General features: G+C 37.1%; 1 protein-coding gene across 3 annotated transcripts in view; it reads right to left on the reverse strand.

Moving 5' to 3' along the window:
• GCC2 (GRIP and coiled-coil domain containing 2) overlaps positions 1 to 20947 on the reverse strand; it is a 53800-nt gene extending 32853 nt beyond the window's left edge. For 2 of the 3 annotated variants that reach the window (XR_011503803.1, XM_070511513.1), the window contains exons 1-12: positions 20796 to 20946; positions 20396 to 20452; positions 19448 to 19532; positions 18263 to 18330; positions 15852 to 15956; positions 12690 to 15161; positions 11916 to 11985; positions 7446 to 7546; positions 7249 to 7347; positions 1115 to 1234; positions 500 to 664; positions 88 to 192 (exon numbers count right to left, since the gene is read on the reverse strand). Coding sequence is in view for 2 of the 3 variants with exons in the window: in XM_070511513.1 (XP_070367614.1) it covers positions 88 to 192; positions 500 to 664; positions 1115 to 1234; positions 7249 to 7347; positions 7446 to 7546; positions 11916 to 11985; positions 12690 to 15161; positions 15852 to 15956; positions 18263 to 18330; positions 19448 to 19532; positions 20396 to 20452; positions 20796 to 20801 (3453 nt within the window). In the remaining variant the exon portion in view is untranslated. Of the gene's footprint in view, positions 1 to 87; positions 193 to 499; positions 665 to 1114; positions 1235 to 7248; positions 7348 to 7445; positions 7547 to 11915; positions 11986 to 12689; positions 15162 to 15851; positions 15957 to 18262; positions 18331 to 19447; positions 19533 to 20395; positions 20453 to 20795 lie in introns of all 3 variants that reach the window. The other variant, XM_014829939.3, reaches the window with a different exon arrangement.
• Between the last annotated feature and the right edge of the window lie 1345 nt (positions 20948 to 22292).

Genomic DNA, 22292 nt, shown 5'->3' on the forward strand with positions numbered 1-22292 from the left:
GTTCTTGAAATATTCCTTTTCAATGTTTACAGACTAGCTTAACAATGTGAATATCGACACTAGTTTTTAGTCTGGTGTTTCTTTTACCTTTCTAACCAGCTCTAATTCATGCATGGTTTTCTGAAGCTGTTTCTTTTCCTTTTGAAGCTGTAGCTGAAGTTCTTCAAGTTCACTTACAGAACTGGCATGCTCCTAAAATTAAAAATAAAAACACCGCCACTCCCAAGTGAATCAATGTTAAAAAAGGTATTTTTAAGGGGCTAGAAAATAAATCTGACATACGGAAATACAAAAAGTTTGGAAAGATTTCAACACTTAAAAAACATACACTCCAAAAATCATAGCTTGGATTCTCAACTTCAAGGTTAGAATACGTTAAGGAATTAATGAACTGTGCTGTACTCACAAATGCTACCCATTGCTCTTTTCTTCATTTAAATAATACTTGGATAAAAATATCACTACATAACATGAATTAATCCCACAGGATTGTTTTTACCTTTATCTTCTGCTCTTTCTGAAGTTTTTCTGCTTCCAACTCTTTGTCTGCTATTGCTTTGGCTTTCTGGACTTCTAAAATCTGTACTTCTAACAACTTGGCGTTAGACTGTAGTGTATCAATACGAGCCAGGAGATCTTCATTATCAGAATTTAATTTTTCACACTAGAATGACAAACGACTCATTACTGTAAACATGCAGAAAATGTAACAGGAGAGGAAGAATAAAATGGTACATTAATGAGAATATTGGCATAGTATGAAAAATAAAGATTTCAAAATAAATTCCAGAGAATGACAATGTAAAACCAAGAATAAAATTAAAACACTATCAATGTTGATATTATTTTGGCAAATATTATAAGAGACCAGGAGCACTGGCAAAGGAAAATGCAAAAAATGAAAACAAAACCAAAAAACCCAAGGGAACTGAGATTACAGCAATAAGTAAGACAGGATGGTTGTTTGTTGTTTTGTCCTATTCTCACAACAGTAGGAAAAAGAAAATGAAATTAAGTTTCTCTGTATTAATTTTACTTTTTTATGCAAAAAGTATTGAAACTCAAATACACTTATTAAAATTTTCATGTCTGCATTTACTCAGTTTAAAGTTACCTGAAAAGTAGAATTCCTTAATTGTCTTGTAAGGTCTTCTATATGATGCTCAAAACTATTAGCACGGTCTCTTTCCACATCCAACTGCTCTGACTGTTTATCATATTCTAATAAAAGATTCTTCAATAAAAAACAAAAGGATTCAACGTTAGGATGTTATTATACATTCAATTAGTCACACTGTATCATCAAGCCATCTTCATATAAGATTTCTGAGTCCATTCTGAAAGATTAAAATATTTACCTAAATTCAACCTTTGAAAAAATACCTAAATGGTATTATATAGTAAATTAGCATATTTCAGATGACTTTTAGTTCGGGGAGAGAATAATTTAAAGGGGAAGAGGATTTTAAATGTATACAATATACTATCTCCAAGTTAAATATTCCAGTCACCAACAAAAATAAACTTCTGAAATGTAAACGAAATTTGAGGGAGAAGAAAAAGTTTAACCTGGTCGCCTATTAACTCCACCTAAAGAATTCTGATGAGGGAAATGTCTCAGGCCTGGCCTAACAACACAAGGTAGCTGCACTAACGGAAGAATACGGAGAGATGTTATATACATAAAGTCTCTCACAATTTGCAGCAAAACGTTCAATATTTTCTGAAGACTCTAAAACCAACTGAATGTTTTTCTTTGATATTCCTAGTTGGCCTCCACCCAGACAGAATGCCCAGACTGACCTTTTCGCTACATACCAGCCCACCAGTTTATCCCCCAAAATATGGAAACGAGATTCACTGTTTCCAGATTGCCTGCAGTTTTTTTACCCACCTCCCCCCGTCTTACAAATCCTGTTTTTGCCTTTGTTCCTGGACGACTGATGACTGTTCTCCTTCACATAACTAACAAAATGTTTCTGAGTTTTTTTGAAAGTTTATTTTGGGAAGCCCGAAAAATGGCCTTCGTCCAGACCCAGACCTCTTTGAGTCCTTGGCTCACCTTCCCAGGCTGCTCTGGTGGTCTTGTGTGTGGCAATTATATGCTCTTTCTTGCTGGGCTCCTGCTTGCCAAATCGGATTCTTGGTCAAATTTAATTTTGTTTCTGATTTACACTTGATCACTTATTGTCCACGCTGGTGGCTAAGTGTTAGAATCCGAGTTTCAATTTTATGGTCTGCCCATTTAGTGACTGACAGAAAGCAGGGACTGGGACTCTAAAATCTGCCTTATACATTTGTTTGTCCACATTTACTTGTCTGAGGATTCTGTTACTTCCTGGCTTACATGAACATGGGGTTGAGAAATCATTTGCCTTTTTAATAGAGAGAAGATTCCATGCTTATTTTATACTTGTGTGGATTCCTCTAACTCTGCAGATGAGAGATGTTTATCCTGTTCAACTCTATTTAGTCTTTTTTGTTCTTACTCATTATGGTTCTAATAGTTGTCAATAGCTGCAAAAATTGAATTGCTATACCAAGGGTGACTCTAGTAAACAATGGCTCCCTACAGAATAGTTTGATTATAATCACATATTATTCCTAAGGGGAGCCTTGGAACAAAAGAATGAATGCCATACATACAATGTTCTAATTTCTTTGATGTTTATGCTAATGCTTCTAAGGAAATGAATAATTACAAATTACTGTCCCTTCAGAACTGCTGCATGTTCAGATCTTTAAAAAAAACAGATAAAAATTATTATAAGTGATATGAACACTGAAACAAAACTCTAGCCAAATTCACAAGTAACCTACAAAATTATTCAGCATCTGAATAGTGGTGTTTCCTGAGGAACCTAATGGAGCTTAGTTATATATCTGTTTTTATAAAAAGTGATCACCATTCTTTTTTTTTAACAGCACGGTTTCTTTTTTTTGGTGAGGAAGATTGGCCCTAGTGAGCTAACATCTGTTGCCATTCTTCCTTTTTTGCTCAAGCAAGACTGTCCCTGAATTAATATATGTACCAATCTTCTTCTATTTTGTATGTGGGACACTGCCACAGCATGGCTTGATAAGCTGTGGGTCGGTCCATGTCCAGGATCCAAACCAATGAACTTCAGGCTGCCAAAGCGGCGTGTGCAAACTTAACCACTACACCACTGGGCTGGCCCCATGATCAACAGTCTTAAACACATCAGCATCTCTGATCTGATCTTAAATTCTGTTGCTTCAACACAAATGGAATCTCTAACTTACTGAAAGATTGAGAACATTTTATAACTATAAAACTGATTTAAAAGAATGTTTTAATGGACTTTATTTTTCAGAGCAGTTTTAGGTTCACATCAAAACTGAGGTGGTATTTCGTATTAGCCCTGCCGACTCCCACACAAACAGCCTCCTCCATTATCAACGTGCCCCACCACAGTGGTACATTTGTTACAACTGATGAACCTACATTGACACAACATTATCACCCAAAGTCCACAGTTTCTATTAGGGTTCACACGATGTCAATTCTATGGCTTTGGACAAATTTATAATGACATGTATTGACCATTACAGAGTATCATACAGAGTAGTTTCACTGCTCTAAAATTCCTGTGTCCTACCTACTCATCCCTTCTTCCCCACACCCCCTGGGAACCACTGATCTTTTTATTGTCTCCATAGTTTTGCCTTTTCCAGAATGTTGTGTAGTTGGAATCATACATTATATAGACTTTTCAGATTGGCTTGTTTCACTTAGTAGTACTTTGCATTTAAGTTTCCTCCATGTCTTTTCATAACTTGATAGCTCCTTTTAGCGCTGAATAGCATTCCATTGTCTGGATATACCCATTCATTTATCCATTCACCTACTGAAGGCCATCTTGGGTGCTTCCGAATTTTGCTAATTATGAATAAAGCTGCTATGAACATTGTGTGCAGGTTTTTATACAAGTATCACTTTTCAGCTCCTCTGGGTAAACCCCGAGCACAGCTGCTGGGTCACATGGTTAGGACTATGTTTAGTTGTGTAAGAAACTGTCACACTTCCTTCCAAAGTGGCTGTACCCACCAGTGAGGAACACAAGTTCCTGTTGCTCCACATCCTGGCCAGCGTTTGATGGAGCTGGGGTTTAGAATTTTGGTCACTCTAATAGCTGTGTAGTGGTATCTTGTTCTAATTTGCATGTCCCTGATGACAAGTGATGTAGAATATCTTTTCACGTGCTTATTTGCCATCTGTATATCTTCTTTGGTGAGATATCTCTTAGGGTCTTTAGCCCATTTTTTAATCAGGTTTTTTGTTTTCTTGTTGTTGAGTTTTAATAGTGCTTTGTATATTTTGAATTAACAGTCCTTTAGCAGACATATGTCCTTTGCAAATGTTTTTTCCCAGTCTGTAGCTTGTCTTCTCATTCTCTTGACATTGTCTTTCACAGAACAGAAGTTTTAAATTTTAGGAAGTATAGCTTATTCTTTCATGGATTGTGCCTTTGGTGCTAAAATCACTGCCATACCCAAGGTCATCTAGATTTTCTCCTATGTTATCTTCCAGAAGAGTCATAGTTTTGCATTTTACATTTAGGTCTATGATCCATTTTGAGTTACTTTTTGTGAAAGGTGTAAGGCCTGTGTCTAGGTTCATTTTTTTGCTTGTGGGTGTCTAATTGTTCTAGCACCAGTTGTTGAAAAGACTATCTTTGCTTCTTTGTCAGAGATCAGTTGACTATATTTATGTGGGTCTATTTGTGGGCTCTCTACTCTGTTCCACTGATGTATTTGTCTATTCTTTCACCAATACTATACCATCTTGATTGCTGTAGATTTATAGTAATTCCTGAAGTCGGATAGTGTTAATCCTTCCACTTTGTTCTTCCTCAATGTTGTGTTGCCTATTCTGGGTCTGATTTATACGATTTTCCTTCACTCTAAAGAACTTCTTTGAACATTTCTTGAAAGGTATGTCTCCTAGCAACAAATACACTCACTTTTTGTCTGAAAATGTCTTATTTCTCCTTCACTTCTGAAGGATAATTTTGGAGGCTACAGAGTTCTAGGTTGGTGGTTTTTTTTTTCTCAACACTTTAAAAACTTCATTCTACATTCTTCTTTCTTGTATGGTTTCTGAAGGGAAGGTGGATGTAATTCTTATCTTTGTTCCTCTATAGGTAAGGTACTTTTCCCCCTATGGCTTCTTCAGAATTTTTTCTTTATCTTTGATTTTCTGTAGTTTGAAAATGATATGCCTATGTGTAGTTTTTTTTTTTTTTGTATTTATAATGACTGGTGTTCTCTGAGCTTCCTGGATGTGTGGTTTCGTATCTGACAATAACTTGGGGAAATAGTCATTATCATGTCAAATATTCCTTTTGTTCCTTTCTCTCTTCCTTCTTCTTATGGCATTCTCATTACTCATATATGTTATGCCTCTTATAGTTGTTTCACAGTTCTTGGATATTTTCTTTTTCAGGCTCCTGAAAGCTTTATTTTAAACAAATAAATTTGTATAACTAGTCTACCTCTGGAAGAAATTAATAAATTAGATGATAGGGACTCAAAGTGTAAAGACACAAGCTCCTAATGGTTCATAAAAGACAAATACACCCATACAAATTATAAATTTCTAAGTGTCTTTTTAAAATGGATTTATGAGACATCTTTATATATTAAGGATACTAATCCCTTGTCATATTTTCATATGTTAACTTTATATTTTATATAATTCAATCTATCTTTTCCTTTGTAACTTCTTAAATTGCTTTCAAGATTACAAAAGTATTTCACATACAGAAGCCAAACGATCAAGTACTTTATTCTAGGTTTTAAAAAATTGTTTTCACTTTTGACAAAACTCTTAACTCATCCAGAATTTATTTTGGTGTGTGGACTGAAGTAAAAAGCTAACTGGATTTTTCTGAAATAGTTTTCTAATTCCTTCTTCATTGCTTTCTATGTTTTCAAATCTTACTGGGGTAGTATAGGTTAGTTGGTAAAAGAACGGAGTGGGAACTAGACTGCCTGAATCCAACCCTGCCCTACCACATTACTTGCTCTCTGACTCTGAGTCCCTTAACCTCTCTGTACCTCAGACTCCTCACTTATAAACTGGCAATGTTAACGTACTTCTTGGGATTGTTTTGAGAATTAAGTATGATACGATATGTAAAGTGCTTAGAAGAGAGCTGGCTTATGTAAGTGTTTGTTGTTATGCAGAAGTCTCTGTGTCTTCTGTCAAAATAACGTCCTATTGCATCAGAACTATATCACATTACTGTAGGTTTATAATAAATTTTAGTGTCTGCTCTAGTCAGATGCCAGTTTTCTCTTTTAACTTTAAACAATATTAGCTATTCTAGCTAGTTTATTTTCCATTTGAAACTTGGAATAATTGTCAAGACTGTTCCAGCAAAAAGTTTTAGTGAAATTGTTTTAGAACTTGTAAACCAAACTGAGAATATTTCAAATAATATTTCCATATGTTTTGCAGTTTTCTTCCTATATATGTTTTGTAATTTTCTTCATTAAGTGTCAAATTTTCTCATTGAACTTCTTCCTAAAATTTATTTTTTGGCTACTATAGGATTTTCTTCTTTCCTCCAAATCCCATTGATTACCACTCACTCTCTTCTCTCTACCTACTTTCACTTTTCTACACATTCTCTCTTTATTTTTGTCTGTTATTGCCACTGAAATCCAAGTCCTAAGAGGGTAGGAATTTAGTCTATTTGGTTGACTATCATCTCTCCAGTACTCAGTACTCAGCCTGGCTGTATAAATATTTGCTGAATGAATACATAAAGAAATGTAATGGTACTTATCTTACATTCAGTTTTTTGATGTACTTTCTTATTTCTAACTCTTACTTTTTTTTATAATATATTTTCACGTTATCTAGGTAGATCAAAAAAATGCTTTCACTTTCTGGTCAGACCTATTGTTTAAGCTTCAGCTTTTATTCAGGTGGCCAGAAGAATAATAACAGTAATAATAGCCATCTTTTTTGTAACTGCTTTTATTAGGAAATCCCAAACAGAATTTTATTTTACCAAAAACAGCTTGAAGATATTATTTAAAGCTTAGCCACTTAAAATCTTGATACTATGATGATATCACATTACACAAAAACACAGAAAAAAAGATTTTCTAAAAAACATAAGGTGATTGTGTCATGGACAAGAGTTTTACATTTCTAGTACATTTCTTAACTTAGAAGTTACAAATATAATTTGTTATTAAAATAACTATTTTTACCTTATAGCTTTCTGCTCCTTGAATGAGATCTCTCATGGAAGTAGACAAATGATCCTTTTCTGATCGAACAGATTCGAGTTCCTCCCGTAGAGTCTGGGCCTATTTTAAATATACAATATATAGTTTTTTATGGACAGAAATACTTCATTTTCTAAAATGTAAAGTTTTTGAATCTTGCTTTTTTAAGTCACTTTTACCTCTTTTCTGCTGGAATCTAGTTCTTTCTTTGCCTTCACAGCAACTAGTTTTATCTTATTTATTTTTTCATCCTTCTCTTTGGATTCTTTTTCCAAATATCCTAAAAACATGAAAGGATTATATATAAACTCAAAAGGAAAAAGAAAATATTCAAATTATTTACTTATTTTAACCCTAGAAATTGATCTTTAATGTAGAACACAAAGTCTGAAATATGAAATCAAAATAAAGTAGCAAAAATTTTAATATATTTTAAAGTGAAAGCTTATTGATTATCTAAGTGATGCAGTGTGAAAAATTTCCATTTTCTTCAATCCTCTAAAATAGCCTAATGTTTTTTAGTCATTTCTTAAGTGTCTAGGACCTGGAGAGGCTGTTAGGACTCCTTTAACATTAGAAAATTTCCTGGAAACACAAGTATGCTACAATGTAAGTGGTGATTTGCAAATCAGGGTTAAATAGAGGAGATAAATATTTATGCTCCATAGGCACACTCCTCTTCGTTGGTGGGTCTGATTTTTATGACTAAACCCGTAATGCATTTTACCTATCGAACCTTGATCTCTCCTATTTAAACTTCAGTGTTCCAGATCTTACTTCTTGATGATATCTTTGCTTAATTGCAGTTACGATCTGAATTTCTGTCCCAGCTTATTCACCAAGTTGCACCTGTCCCCACATACTCTGCTTTCCTTTGGCTGCTACAAGTGAGCTGACTGTGTGTGTAGCACAGGCCAACTATCCCATTTTTGCATTTTACCCCATACCTTCTCACCTACTCAGGCATCAGTGCAGCAATTCTGCCCCTCTGTTCTGCAGCATTTCCCCTTCTCTAATTGCTTTTCCCAACAGTTTATAAACATGCAAGAAGAAAAATATCATCAAGAAATTAAGGTCAGGAACAAATAATGGAAGCAGCAAAGAGGGTAGGGGAGAGGTCACTATAGGAGAGGTGAAACATGACAAGAAAAAAAAAAAACAAGCAAACCACACTTGCCCTTCAGATACTGTCCCATCTCTTTTTTCTTTTATAGCAAAATCCCTTGTAAGAGTTGTCTATACATGCTCTCAAATTTCTCCTCCCTCATTTTTTTCTTGAACCCACTTCAATCAGGCTTTTCCTTCAGCCCCTCATGGAAACTATTATCAAGTTACCAAAGATCTCTATGTTACTTAAGCCACTGGTTAGTTCTCAGAACTACTATCACTGGACCTGTCGCACTATTTTCAATGGTTAAACATTCTTTCCCTCTTGAAACAACACCGTCACTTGCACTTAATCTTTGCCTTAGCCTCTAAGACATTTTTTGCTCTGGGTTTTCCTACCTCACTGGTTGCTCATTCTTAAACTTCTCTGCTGCTTCTATCTTTCTGATTTTTAAATAATAGATAACTGTCTCTGGCCAAATATCCTTGACGAATATAGATGCAAAAATTCTCAACAAAACACTACAAAACCAAATTCAACAGTACATTAAAAGATCATTCACCACAATCAAGTAGGATTTATCCTTGGGATGGAAGGATGGTTCAACATACACAAATCAGTGTGATACATCACATTAACAGATTGAAAGAAAAAAATCATATGACCATCTCAACAGATGCAGAAAAAGCTTCTGACAAACTTCAATTTCTGTTCATGACAAAAACACTTATCAATTAGTCACAGAAGGAACATATCTCAACATAAGGAAGGCCATATATGATAAAACCACAGCTAACATCACACCCAATAGGTTTAAAGCTTTCCTTTAGGATCAGGAACAAGGCAAGGGTGCCCACTGTCACCACTTCTATTCAACATAGGTCTGAAAAGTCCTAGCCAAAGCAGTAAGGCACGGAAAAGAAAGAAAAGGCATCAGAATTGAAAAGGAAGAAATAAAATTGTCTCTATTTGCAAATGACATGATTCTATATACAGAAAATCCTAACCACTCAACCAAAAAACTGTTACGACTAATGAATGAATTCAGTCAAGTTGCAGGATACAAAATTAACGTAGAAAAATGAGCAGCATTTTTATACATTAAACAGTGAATTTTCTGAAAAGAAATCAAGAAAGTGATTCCATTTACAATAGCATCAAAAACAATAAAATACTTAGGGATAAATTTAACCAAGGAAGTGAAAGATCTCTACTCTGAAAACTAAAGACATTGATGAAAGAAATCAAAGAAGACACAAATAAACGGAAAGGTATCCCATGTCTATGGAATGGAAAATTAATATTGCAAAAATGTCAATACTACCAAAAGCCATCTATAGATTCAATGCAATCCTTAACAAGATTCCAAAGGCATTTTTTACAGAACTAGAAAACACTCCTAAAATTTATACAGAACCATAAAAGACCCCAAATAGCTAAAGAAATTCTGAGAAATAATAATGAAGCAGAAAGCATCACACTTCTTGATTTCAAGCTATACTATAAAGCTATGGTTCTCAAGGCAGTATGGTACTAGCATAAAAACAGGCAAATAGAACAACAGAATAGAATTGAGAGCCCAGAAATAACCCAAACATTTCCAGTCAACAAAAATGTGACAAGACAGCCAAGAATACTTAAGGAGAAAAGACAATCTCTTTGATAAATCGTACTAGAAAAACTAGATATTCACATGTAAAAGAATGAAACTTGACCCCTGTCTTATATCACTCACAAAAATTAACTCAAAATGCATTAGAGACTTAAATGTAAGACCTGAAACCATGAAACTCCTAGAAGAAAATGTAGGAAAAAACCTCCTTGACATGGGTCTTGGTAATGATTTTTTGGGAAATGATACGTAAAGTATACGAAATAAAAAATAAACAAGTGGGACTACATCAAACTAAAAAGCTTCTGCACAGCAAAAGAAACCATCAACAAAGTGAAAAGACAACCAAAGGAATGGGAAAAATATTTGCAAACCATATATCTGCTAAGAGGTTAATATGTAAAATATATAAAAAATGAGCAAAGGACCTGAAGAGACATTTTTCCAAAGAAGGGATATCAACGGCTGACAGTTAAATGAAAAAATGCTTAACATTTTTCAAAAAATGCAAATTAAAACCATAATGAGATATCACCTCACACCTGTTAGAATGGCCATCATCAAAAGGACAAGCAATAACAAACGCTGGTGAGGATGCAGAGAGAAGGGAACCCTTGTGCACCGTTGATGGGAATGTAAACTGGTGCGTCACTATGGAAAACAGTATAGAGGTTCCTCAAAAAATTTAAAATAGGGGCCGGCCCCATGGCCGAGTGGTCAAGTTCATGTGCTCAGCTTTGGCGGCCCAGGGTTTCACTGGTTCAGATTCTAGACATAGACATGGCACTGCTCATCAAGCCATCCTGAGGCAGTGTCCCACATAGCAGAATCAGAAGGACCTACAACTAGAATATACAACTATGTACTGGAGGTGCTTTGGGGAGAAGAAGGGGAAAAAAAAAAAAGAAGATTGGCAACAGATGTTAGCTCAGGTGCAAATTTAAAAAAAAAGTTAAAAATAGAACTACTATATGATCTAGCAATTCCACTTCTGGGAATATATTCAAAAGAAACCAAAACACTAACTTGAAAAGATATCTGCAGCCCTATGTTCATAGCATTATATACAATAGCCAAGACACGGAAATAACCTAAGTGTTCACTGATGGATGAGTGGATAAAAAAATTGTGGTATTATTATATAATGGAATATTATTCAGCCATAAAAAACGAGGAAATCCTACCATTTGTGACAACATGGATGGAGCTTAAAGGCATTATGCTAAATGAAGTAGGTCAGAAAGAGAAAGATAAATACTGTACGACCTCACCTACATGTGGAATCTAAAAAAAACCTCCCATCAAACTCAGAAAAAGAGATCAGATTTGTGGTTACCAGAAGCAGAGGATGGGGGGAAGGGGAACTGGAGGAAGGTGGTCAAAAGGTACAAACTTCCACTCATAAGATAAATATCACTAGGGATATAATCTACGACATGATGACTATAGGTAATACTGCCATATGATATATATAAAAGTTAAGAGGGTAAATCCTAAGAGTTCTCATCACAAGGAGAAAAAAGTCTTTTCTTTTTATTGTACTATATGAGATGATGGATGTTAACTAATCATTTTGCCATATATGTAAATTAAACCATCATGCTGTACACCTTAAACTTATACAGTGATATATGTCAATTACGTCTCAATAAAACTGAAAAAAAATAATAAAGTTTGCTAAATGAACGAAAAAATCCACAAAGAATCATGGAAACATTTATAAATGGAATCACATCAGTCCTTTGTTTAAACCACAGAAAGTGAGGGTTCTGAAAGGGGAGGCAAACAGACGGCAGAGGGATAGGAAGACACAGCTTCTTATTATGTTTTTAACAACTCATTAATCAGCTATGATATTTCCCAGTCTTTTCTAACACTAAGAGGAATCAGCGTAATTAATTGTGACAACATATGCAAAACCATAGTTACCTATTTTTTCTTCTAGCTCTTTTACTGAAAGTTGATCATTTTCTACAGAAGTTGATTTCTCTAAGGAATCCTAGATTTCCAGAAAAAAGAAAAACAAACAAATGAACTGGCCATCATATTAAGCATGAGAAACTCATCATCCAAGAGAATTCACATAAAAAGCAATTTGGTGAAGTCTTTTTTCTCCTTTGATAGACCAGGTAACAGCGACTTCATCATGCATATAGCATTTACTATAAAAAAAATGGTAGTATCCAAGACCAAGATGAACAACCTGACACACATCAAACACATAATGTAATAAGGAAAAGATTAAATGATGAGAATAGTTTATTATACTTTCACAATTTCTAGGGAAAAAAATCTACAACTTTGGCTACAGTTAAATACCCCTATAGCCTACAATTCTGCTCAACACTCCTCTTTAAGAAAGGTAATATATATATCACACAAGAATGAAAATCAAATTTTTTCATATTTAGTTGTAGTTTTGCTGGTGACGAGTTATACAGTTTTGACCAAGACATGTAACCCCTAATCATTTAATCTTATGTAAGATCAAGATTCTAAAATGATCTAAAATAAAAAAGAGATCAATGTGATAAATGGGATACACATGAAAATGTTTGTTGCACTTTTCAGGAATTTGTCATTTGAGCTTAAACGCTAAAAATTTACTGCTGATTCAAAGTGCAAAAAACGTTAATGTATACATTTTCTAGAGTCTATGAGTACAACTAAGATTCAAATCAATAAAATTCAAATGAATAGTACCTTCAATATCAACTCTGCTCTCACATCTTGCAATTCAGATTCTTTTTGTTCCAGTAATAGCCTTAGGTTTTCAAGTTCCCTTGTAAAACATTTTTCTTTTTCACTATGGACTTCATTTTTGCTACATAAATTCTGAGATACTTCTTCAACCTGAACTAAAAGATTCTGATTTTCAAGCCTTGTTTTTTCATTACCATTCTTCATTTCTAGTAGATCAGACTGCAGCATCTCTTTTTCTGACAAGGTTTCTTCTAGCTCTTTCCTTAAGAGAACTTTCTCTTGCTCATAGTCTCTCAGTAAAGAGCTAAATTCCTCACATTGAACTACATTCTCTTCTCGAAGGAACTTAATCTCTTTTTCCAACTCTACTACTCTTTTATCATACTGAAAAACCAAGTTGTGTTTTTCCTCACTCATTTTAGCTAAGGATTCACCCATGGCTTGGAGGACATTTACAACATCTTGCTCTTCATTTTCTTCTGAAACCTTTGACTTCATTTGTTTAAGAAAACCATATAACTGGGTTTTGACAAATGACTTCTGAACTTGCTCATTTTCAAACAGTTTACTTAGATTATCTCGTTCTTCAACTATTAACTGAAGTTTCTTCTCTAATTCAGAAATCTGTCCCTTAAGCATAGAATCTCCTTCTTTTTGAGACAGGAAAGCTTCCAAATCCCTCATCAATTGGTTCTTTTCTGAACTTAGTCTACTATTTTCCTCATGAAGAAACTTCACCTCAGATGACAATGCTTCCTGATCTTCAGAGAGAGTTTTCAACTGAACCATAAGCTTTTCCAGTTTTTGGTTATTTTGATCCTTTTCTTTCCAAGTTTCTTCTAGTCCTCCTGTTAACTCATTTACTTTTTGTTCTAGTTCACTGTTGTACTGGGTAGTCTGCTCTACTTTCTCCCTAAGTTCTAAAATTAATCTTTCTCCTCTTTCACATTTTTTATGGAGATTATCCATCTCTTCATGAGAACTTTTTATTTTACTTATGAAATCATCTTTTTCCTCAGTAAGAGAGCTTATCTTTGCTTCAGATTCTTGCAACATGGTATCTCTCTGACTGAGACTAACTAAATATACTTCATTCTTTTCTTGAAGGTTCTTTATGGTATTTTCAAGTTCTGGTACAAATTCTTGTTGCAATAATAACTTTTCATTTTCTCTTTGAAGACGATTCACAGTTTCAAGAAGAGCATCTTTTTCATTAAAAGTAGTTCTGAGCTTCTGCTGAAGTTCATTAACATCAGATGCTTGCTGTTGCTTCATTGATTCAAACTCTTGACTTATTTTTCCAGCAGATTCCCCAAGTTCTGCTTGTAAAATTTCCATAATCTCTCGTAAGCTCTCATAATTTAAAATTGCTTCTTGCTTTTCTTGCTGTAGGTTTTCACACTGCTCCTTAAGACCCTGTATTTCAAACATTAACGTTAATTTTTCTTTTTCTGAACCTGACAAAAATGTCTCATTTAGTTCTGCTATTTCTTTCTGATGCTGTTCCTTAAGACTCTGAATTTCTTTGTTATGTTGTTCCATAGTAGAGAAAAACTGTTGATTTGAATCTTCTAGCTCAGACTTTAATTTTTCAATTACACAGCATTGTTCTTCTTTAGCTAGTAATAATTCATTAATTTTAAACTCTAAGTCTTCCCGTTCGTGAAAAAACTCATCCTTTATATGCTGGGCATCAATTTCAAGTTTTAACTTAAGATTATTCATATAAGTTACCTCATCTTTTAAGATACTATGTTGAGACCTCAATTCTTTTAAGCTATCTTCTAAATGTTTGACTTTTTCATCTACTACTTGTTCTACACAAGTACCTTCTTCTAAGAGCAAAGAACACATCTGATTTTCTTGGTCTGCATTTGAGACCTTCTCTAAGTTTTCTACTTCACATTTGTTTTTCTCCTGAATGTTCTTCTCACTTGTCTCACACTGTTTGACTAAGTTCTCCTGTAGCTGGTTTAAACTGTTTACTTCTGTTTCATGTTCTTTAGCAGACACTTCAATCTGGCACATCAATTCTTTCACCTCTTCTTGGTGTGCAGCTTTCAACTGCAAAAGTTCTTCTTGCAAACTATTAACATGTTTTTGGTAATGCTGAGAATTAGCCTCAATGACTTTTTGGAGCTGAGTAATTTCTTGCTCCTTTTCATTTGTGGCAGCTTCTAACTGCTTTTGCAGATATAAAATTTGTTCCTCAAAGGCTGGCCTAATTTTCTGAATCTCTCCTTGCAGTTTTTTAACATTATCTTCAGAGCCACTCTGAAATTTAAGTTGTTCTGAAAGCTCTAATTGTTTTCTTGTTGCTTCTTCAAGTTCCTTTTGCAAGCTAGCTTTATCATCACTGTGTTTGGAATGTACTGCAATTAATTCATTTTGCAAATTTTCCACTTCTTTCTCATAGTTTCTTTGTGATTGTTCATATTCCTTGTGCACATCTTCCATTTTAGTTACAGAATCCTATTATAAAAATAAGCATACAAAAATTATTTGAGACAAAAAGAAACCCCTGTCCTTAGAAAAAATATCAGCCACAGGCTCACTAGAGAGAAAAGGAAATGAGCAGAAATAAACATAGAGAAACATGACAGTGCAATGCTAAGAATTCTGCTTAGTATCTAACTACCTTGAGGTATGACAATAAATATCAGCAGTACTAGACAGCTTATCAAAGTAATAACTAAAAGCTAGGAAATCTCTGAATTTTACTTTCTTTTAAAAGGTAATAAATTACGTAAGTTGTATTAAGTCACAAGGCTTTAATGAACATAATAAGAGACTTTTTGGAGAAAATCAACTCAGATCCAACAGGAAGTTGAATATCCTAGAACTGAACAGATAATGGCATTTGGGGTATGTGTGAGAATCAACTTACTGAATTTTTCTGTAACATTTTTCATAAAATGAGTATTATTTTTCATTTTTATTAAAGAATGACATTACAGCTATAAGGAAGATTAAACACCACAAGTAAATGTTAGCTCTATCTCTGTGCAGTTGGGTTATTTCAGTTATTTTTCTTTTCCAATATCAATGTTTCCTTGTTTGTAAATTGATAAAATCAGACCACATGGCTTCTTAAGGTCTTAGCTCTATAATTCATGACTATACTATATAAGTTAACAAAAAAACATTAAAATGTTGCCTTACCTCAACCTCCTGCTTCATTTTAATATTTTCCTTCTTCAGAGAAAGACACTGTTGCTCAGTCTCTGCTTTTTCCAGAAGAAGAGCATCCAGACGCTCAGTCAGTGCCTGTTTTGGAACAGGATGATTTGTTCGCCTGAGGTTAAAAATGGTGGATTGACCACACACATAATTATCTCGTCACCTTTTCTAAACCACACTAAAGTAAGAACAAAATGTTTAGAAAGGTACATACATAAGAACAATGAGAAAAAAAGAAAACACATGAGGAAATCAGAAATTTCAATACATTTCTGGACAATGGAAAACAGAGGAGGAGGAAATGAATTACAAAGAGGCAGAAAGTTAGAACCGAACAGCTTTCACAGGGAAACACACAGGAAGTACTGGTAAATACTCATTAGAAAACCAAATGCTTAGGTATTGAGGTACCACATATCGTCAAGGGAGGAACAATGTGTGAGGTTCAAAACCTGGGCTTGTCTGACAAGCTGAATAGAGAGTGGTTAGAGTAACAGTCAAGAAATCATCGGTGCCCCTCCTTCCTCAGAGACAGGTTTATTCTCTGCAGGAATTAAATGGAAGAGGAAGCTAATGAAATGGAAAATAGATCAACAAACCAAGAGTCAGTTCTTTGGGGGTGGAAAAAACCAAACAAAATAGACAACCTCTAGCAAGACTGATCAAGAGAAGACAGAAGTCACAAACAATATTATGAACAAAAAGGGGACACATCTACATAGAAATCAGAAATTAAATGGTTAAAGAGAATATTATGAACAATATTGGCAATAATATTGAAAACTGAAATGAAATGGATAAAAATTCCTAGAAAAATAAAGCTTTAGAACCCAAGAAAAAAAATTAAAAAGGCATAATTAATACTCTACCTTCTTAAAAATCAAATTAGTGGTTTAAAATTGTCCAGCAAAGAAAACAGGAGGAATAGATAGTTTACAGGTGAGTTCTATCAAATTTTCAAAGAACAGATTATCCCAATTACATATAAACTTGTTCAGACAAAATAAAAAGCAAGAATTCTCAAGTTATTCTACAAAATCGACATAACTTGATAAACAACATCCAAGGACTTTATAGACAGGAAAATCAGATCCATTTCACTATGAATTTAGTGATCTAACGTTAATCTAATGTTAATCCTAAACATTAAAATCTAGATAAATGTTAAAATCCTAAATAAACAGTTCACTATCACCCCAGAACTGCCTACCTCTGCACTTACGTGAGATAATAAAGAAAAACTTTGTTGTCTAAGAAAACAAAAACAAAATAGACGTAGATAAATTTAGAGTTCCATATCAAGTTATAGCTATTGTTCAAACATGAGAGTAGAATAAAACCATTTTTAAACACAAGATGACAAAAATTTTCCTCCATGCATCTGTTCTTAGGAAGCTACAGAAGGACATGCCCTACCAAAATGAGGTTAACCAAGAAAGCGAATGACATGACCTAACAAACAGTGGGGGTAACATAAGAAAGCAGAAATTCACAAGATCATGGCAAAAGTCCAGCTCCAGGAAGAGTGTGCAGCAGATCTAGAGAACAAGCAGACCACATCAGTGCCGGGAGACAGAGCACGTCAGAAGGCAGCGTCCAGGAAAAAATGTAAAAGATTATTTATCTGTGTGACTATCTGGAAAGTAGTAGTTGTTGTGATGGACAGCTAAATGTCTAAAGTGGATAAAGCAAGGTATAGTAGTTTAAGTATGTTATTCAGAGTAATTTACACAAGTTATTTAGTTATTAGTATTATTTCTAAATCATGTGCATGTTATTTAACGTGACTGACACATGTGGAGGATAAAGGAAGAGGAGAGCTGAAGAGTTTCTAAAGTTAAAAGGCCCAGGAAACAGTGCTGCCACTGGTTGCTCAGGGAACGGGACTGGGTCATGCTGAGTATGAAAATAGGACAAGAGAAATGGGTGAAGAATTTTTTTCCCCAAACAGCTAAAAATTCAACTGTGAGATCTGAGTCAGTAGTCATGTCCAGGGATATCTATCTATCCATAGATTATATATATCAATAGATGATCAGCCCCAAAACCATCATCAAAGTCCTGAGCATGGCTGAGTTTTCTGAGGGGAGAGGGAAGAGCAGGACTGAGATTGAGGCAACAACCATAATCAGTGTGTGAAATGAAAACGAGAGAGATTACTACTCATTTCAGAACACAAAGGGATCTAGAAGTCATTTAACCCTCTCTTTTTTACAGTCAACCAGAGAGGTAAAAACTGTACCAAGGGCAGAGAGGACGTGGCCTAACAGGGACAGAAACCCAGACAGTGCTCCAGCAGGCTGACAGCCTTCAAGGAAATCTGATTTGTCATCACACATTTCCCCTAAGTAAATAAATACAAATTAAAGCAATACTCACAACTGTTTCATTACCTTAACAATATCATCTGTTCCTCCAACCACAGTTTTTGATTTCAATTCTTCAATTTCTTTCTCCAATTCTAAGCAATTATTTAAAAAAAAAAAATTCCAGTTCAGAAATCAAGAAAATAATTACTGGCTAAGGTGGTAAGTGCATCCTTAAAAAAAACCTACTATAGAGTAGAATATTTAAGAAGCAGGTATTTTGAGAAAGCATTAACTTCACCCAGCATTACCTTTCATTTTCCTTTTTATTATGGAAAACACCAAACAAATAAAAAAGCAGATAAAATAGTAGATTAATCTCCATGTACCCATCACCTTGATTTTCACCTCCACTTGTATTCATTTCTTCCTTCCCCTCATTTCTCCCCCGTCTTGATATTTTTGAAGCAAATCTCATACATTATTTCAGCTGTAAATAACTTATTACTGCATAATTTTAAAGCAACAATTAACCTCATATTAAACATAAATGTTATTCTATTTCATCAACTCGTGTCTAGGTCTGAAGCCTGAAAGTTGTTGTAATCTTTCCAAAGAAATTACTCTCTTTATTACAAGCTGATCCATCCTCCCAAAACACAATTTGACCTTTTCTAGAAGAATTTAAGTCTTGGCTTTTAGGTCGGGCAGTTGACATTTGCTAAGTGGAAAATCCAAGAGCTTGGCAATTCAAGAGCTCACTCACACACACTAAAAAAGGATATTAAAATCTTTATCTTTTTGGAACATAAAGAAAAGGAAACTGAGTAAGGAATCAGTCAACTTCAGTAAATAAATATACTTAAAAATTCTAAGAACGGAAATCTTTTATTATTTTACTCGACGTCTCTTTGAGCTCACAACCTTTTGTCTCTAACATTTCAATCAATTACTCTAGAAAAAATGCTTTACTCAGAAGAACGGACAACCCACATGAAGTAAAAAAATGCGTTTAACTTTAACAAATTATTTTTCCAAATCCTCCTTCCTGAGTTTAATAATTCAAAGGTAACTGCAGTTTAGAGATGTGAGATAATGAAAAAAATCAGAGGCAAATGATTAAAACGTTAAATAACAGATTCCATTACATTGTCTAAGATTTTATTGGATTCACTGGTAAGCAAAACAAATCAACGTACAATTAAAAAACTAGTATTTTTAACGATGAGAGTAAATGTGATTATGATCAAATGAATATTTTGAACCCAATACCTGTACATTTTGACTTAGATTTCTGTATTAGCATCATCTGCTTCTTGGCAAACTTGATAAGATCTTCCTTGGGCAATGTTTCCAGCTGAAAGATGCAGTGATGTTACCAATTTGTTATAGGTCCCCTATTAGTGAAGCAACTACTGTGAAATGCAAAAAACAGCACATATCCACTTGCAGACATATATTGTTGTTACAAACTAAGATGCTTTCTAGGTTTTAATTGTAAAATCAGGGGACTGGGACTAACTCCACTTAAAGTTCCTTAGAGCTGTAAAATTACTTCACTCTATTCAAAGCTGAAAGAAGTCTCTGTCCACATGAAAAGATGTAAGCATAATTACAACGAGATGAATCAGGTTCAATCTAGACTTTAACTAAAAAATCAGGAAAAATCAACCACTGTGGGCTCACTTTCCTCTTCTGTAAAATGGGGATAACAAAAGTACTTGTGGTTACCACGAAGCTTAAATGAAGTGACTGTTTACACAAGTGCCTAGACTAAGTATGCAAGCAATAAAGCACTTTTAGATTCCACGAATGTGAAACGTTGTATAGGGCCATAAAAATTACCCAATTCAACTTTCTTTTCCCTAGGAGGGGCCTACAGAATAGAGTCCCTTGATTCCTACCTACGTCACTGCTCTTTCCATTACACTATTTAAATCCTCATAAACTATACTGCTTTGTTTAATGTTTGAAAAACTCCAGAATCTCTCAGCAAGGCTAACAAAGAGCAGGAAATAAAAAGTCAACTCTTTTCATACTAGGAAACTTAAAAAGAAAGGAAAGGAAAGAAATAGATGGGTGACTATGTAAATTAAAATTCGGATCCCTTATAGAAAAGCTATTTATCTTAAATAGGCCACCCCTCTCTGCATGCCAAAGTTTTCCATTTCATCACCCCTCCACTCTTCAGGGAGCCTGCTAATCAAGTATTCGCTTCACCTTAGACTTCCCGGTCCCAGGGGCGGCTGGTGAGGCCACCCCATCTTGAACAGGATCCTGCAAAACAAAATCAAACCCAAGTGGTCAGAACTCTTTTCCTGATCCCAGACGGAACGCGCGGAACCTTTACAGGTGAAAGCTCTTCCGTGGAATCAAGCGGAGGAAACCTCAACGGGAGAAAGCAGATGACGGAGGAGCCGTCTGTCGCTGGGGCAAATCGTACAGAACCGGCTCTGGGGGCGGGGACCCGCGAGGGACGGAATCAGGGGAGAGGAGACGGGCAGCGGGGACGGGTGCGGAGGAGAGCTGCCGACCCCTCGCCCGGGCCCGCGTCTCACACGGCGGCGCGGAAAGCTCGGTGGGGACGCGGTGGGCCCCAGCCCCAGCCCGGCCGCGTTACCTCCATGGCCGCCCGCAGCCCCGGCGCCGCGGCCCCGCAGCCCCGCCGCCCCGCAGCCCCGCCGCGGCAGCACTTCCGTCTGCAGCCGCCTCTGACGCAGCCTCGAGCGCAGGTCACAGGTCGCGCTTCTCCGGGCCGGCCCCACCCCCCGCGTCTCCATGGCTACCGCACGGCGGCGCTTCCGCTTCCGCTTCTGCATCCGGGGGGCGGCTCCGGCGCGCGCCCGCCCTGCCCGGGCCGTGCGGCGGCCGCGGCTTTCCCCGGGTGCGCCTGGGAGCTGGGCGTCACGCCCCGCGGCACGTGTGCGTCCTGTGGCTGCCGTTTATGGGCTCCGAGAACCTGGGCAGGGCGCCCGCGGGGCCTAGTTTTCCGCGTCTGCGAGACCGCGGAAGGCTGACGCGCATCGCCCAGAGGGTCTGCCGGTCGCCGTGCTCTTTGGGGCCCCTCCGCCCGCCTGCTGACGGCCGGCCGCTGCCGCGCGCGCCCCCCGGCTCTGCGCGGGGCTCTGCGGAGCTGGCTCGGCGGGAGGAGACGCCCAACGGGAGGTGACACGAGGGCCCTCGCCTCTGAAGGCGGCCCGGGGCTGCGTGGATGCTGGCCGCGCCGCAGGAGCCTGCCCGTCTGCGGAAGCGGTTGCTGCCGCCTTCCCTTCGGCCGCGTTTGCGGCAGGCGCCCGCGGGCCGAGCTGGCTTGAGGGGGTGACCGTTCCTGCGGCGGGAGTGGCCGAAGGCTGTGGCGAGGCGGTGTAGTGTGTCGCGTCGGCGGGAGCGGAGCTGGCTGCTTCTCGGTGGAGGGAGTTCCACCGCCCGGGGGCAGGAGCGGGCGCCGCGGGTGTGGCGGCCCCCGGTGTGCGCGGGTCGGGGGCGGCGGGTGAGGTGTGAGGCTCGCGCTCGACGGTGCTGGAGGTTTTCCCTCCTCTGGACGTGACCGAAGACACATCGCCCCCGATTGCTGTGGGCGGACATCTGCCACTGCGGCGGGAGGCGGCCCGAGGACAGAATTGCGGCCAGGGAGAAGACAGAGTCCGCCGGGTCTGCGATGGGTGAGGCGCCCGCGTGGGGCTGCGCCCCTTGTCGCCGTGCACAGGTCCTGGCGGGAGAAGTCCACCAGCTTGAGAAAAACGAACTCTGTCTCCACAGTGAGCTGGCTTGAGAAAACGTCCATAACCTGGACGTCGTGCGGAACTGTAACATGGTAACTTTTTTCGGAATAGAAAAATAATCTCAGACAACTTTTTAGGAAACTAGAAACTAACTCCTAAAAGACACCAAAATTTTTAATGTTTCTGTGGCAGCAAATACTATTAAAGAAGCGTGACTAAATGGTTTGGCAGATAGTGTTGGAAAAACTCAAGACTTTGGAGAAAAAGAGGACTTTGTGTTGCCCTGCCTCCCTCCATGAGGTCCGTTGCCTGGTGTGGAGCAGGCACTCCGTGAATACTTGATTGAATCGATTACTTAATTGATTTAGAGAATGATCGGCGGAATGGAAGTTAAG

Source organism: Equus asinus, chromosome 6 (assembly GCF_041296235.1).
Source record: "Equus asinus isolate D_3611 breed Donkey chromosome 6, EquAss-T2T_v2, whole genome shotgun sequence".
Lineage (NCBI taxonomy): Eukaryota > Metazoa > Chordata > Mammalia > Perissodactyla > Equidae > Equus > Equus asinus.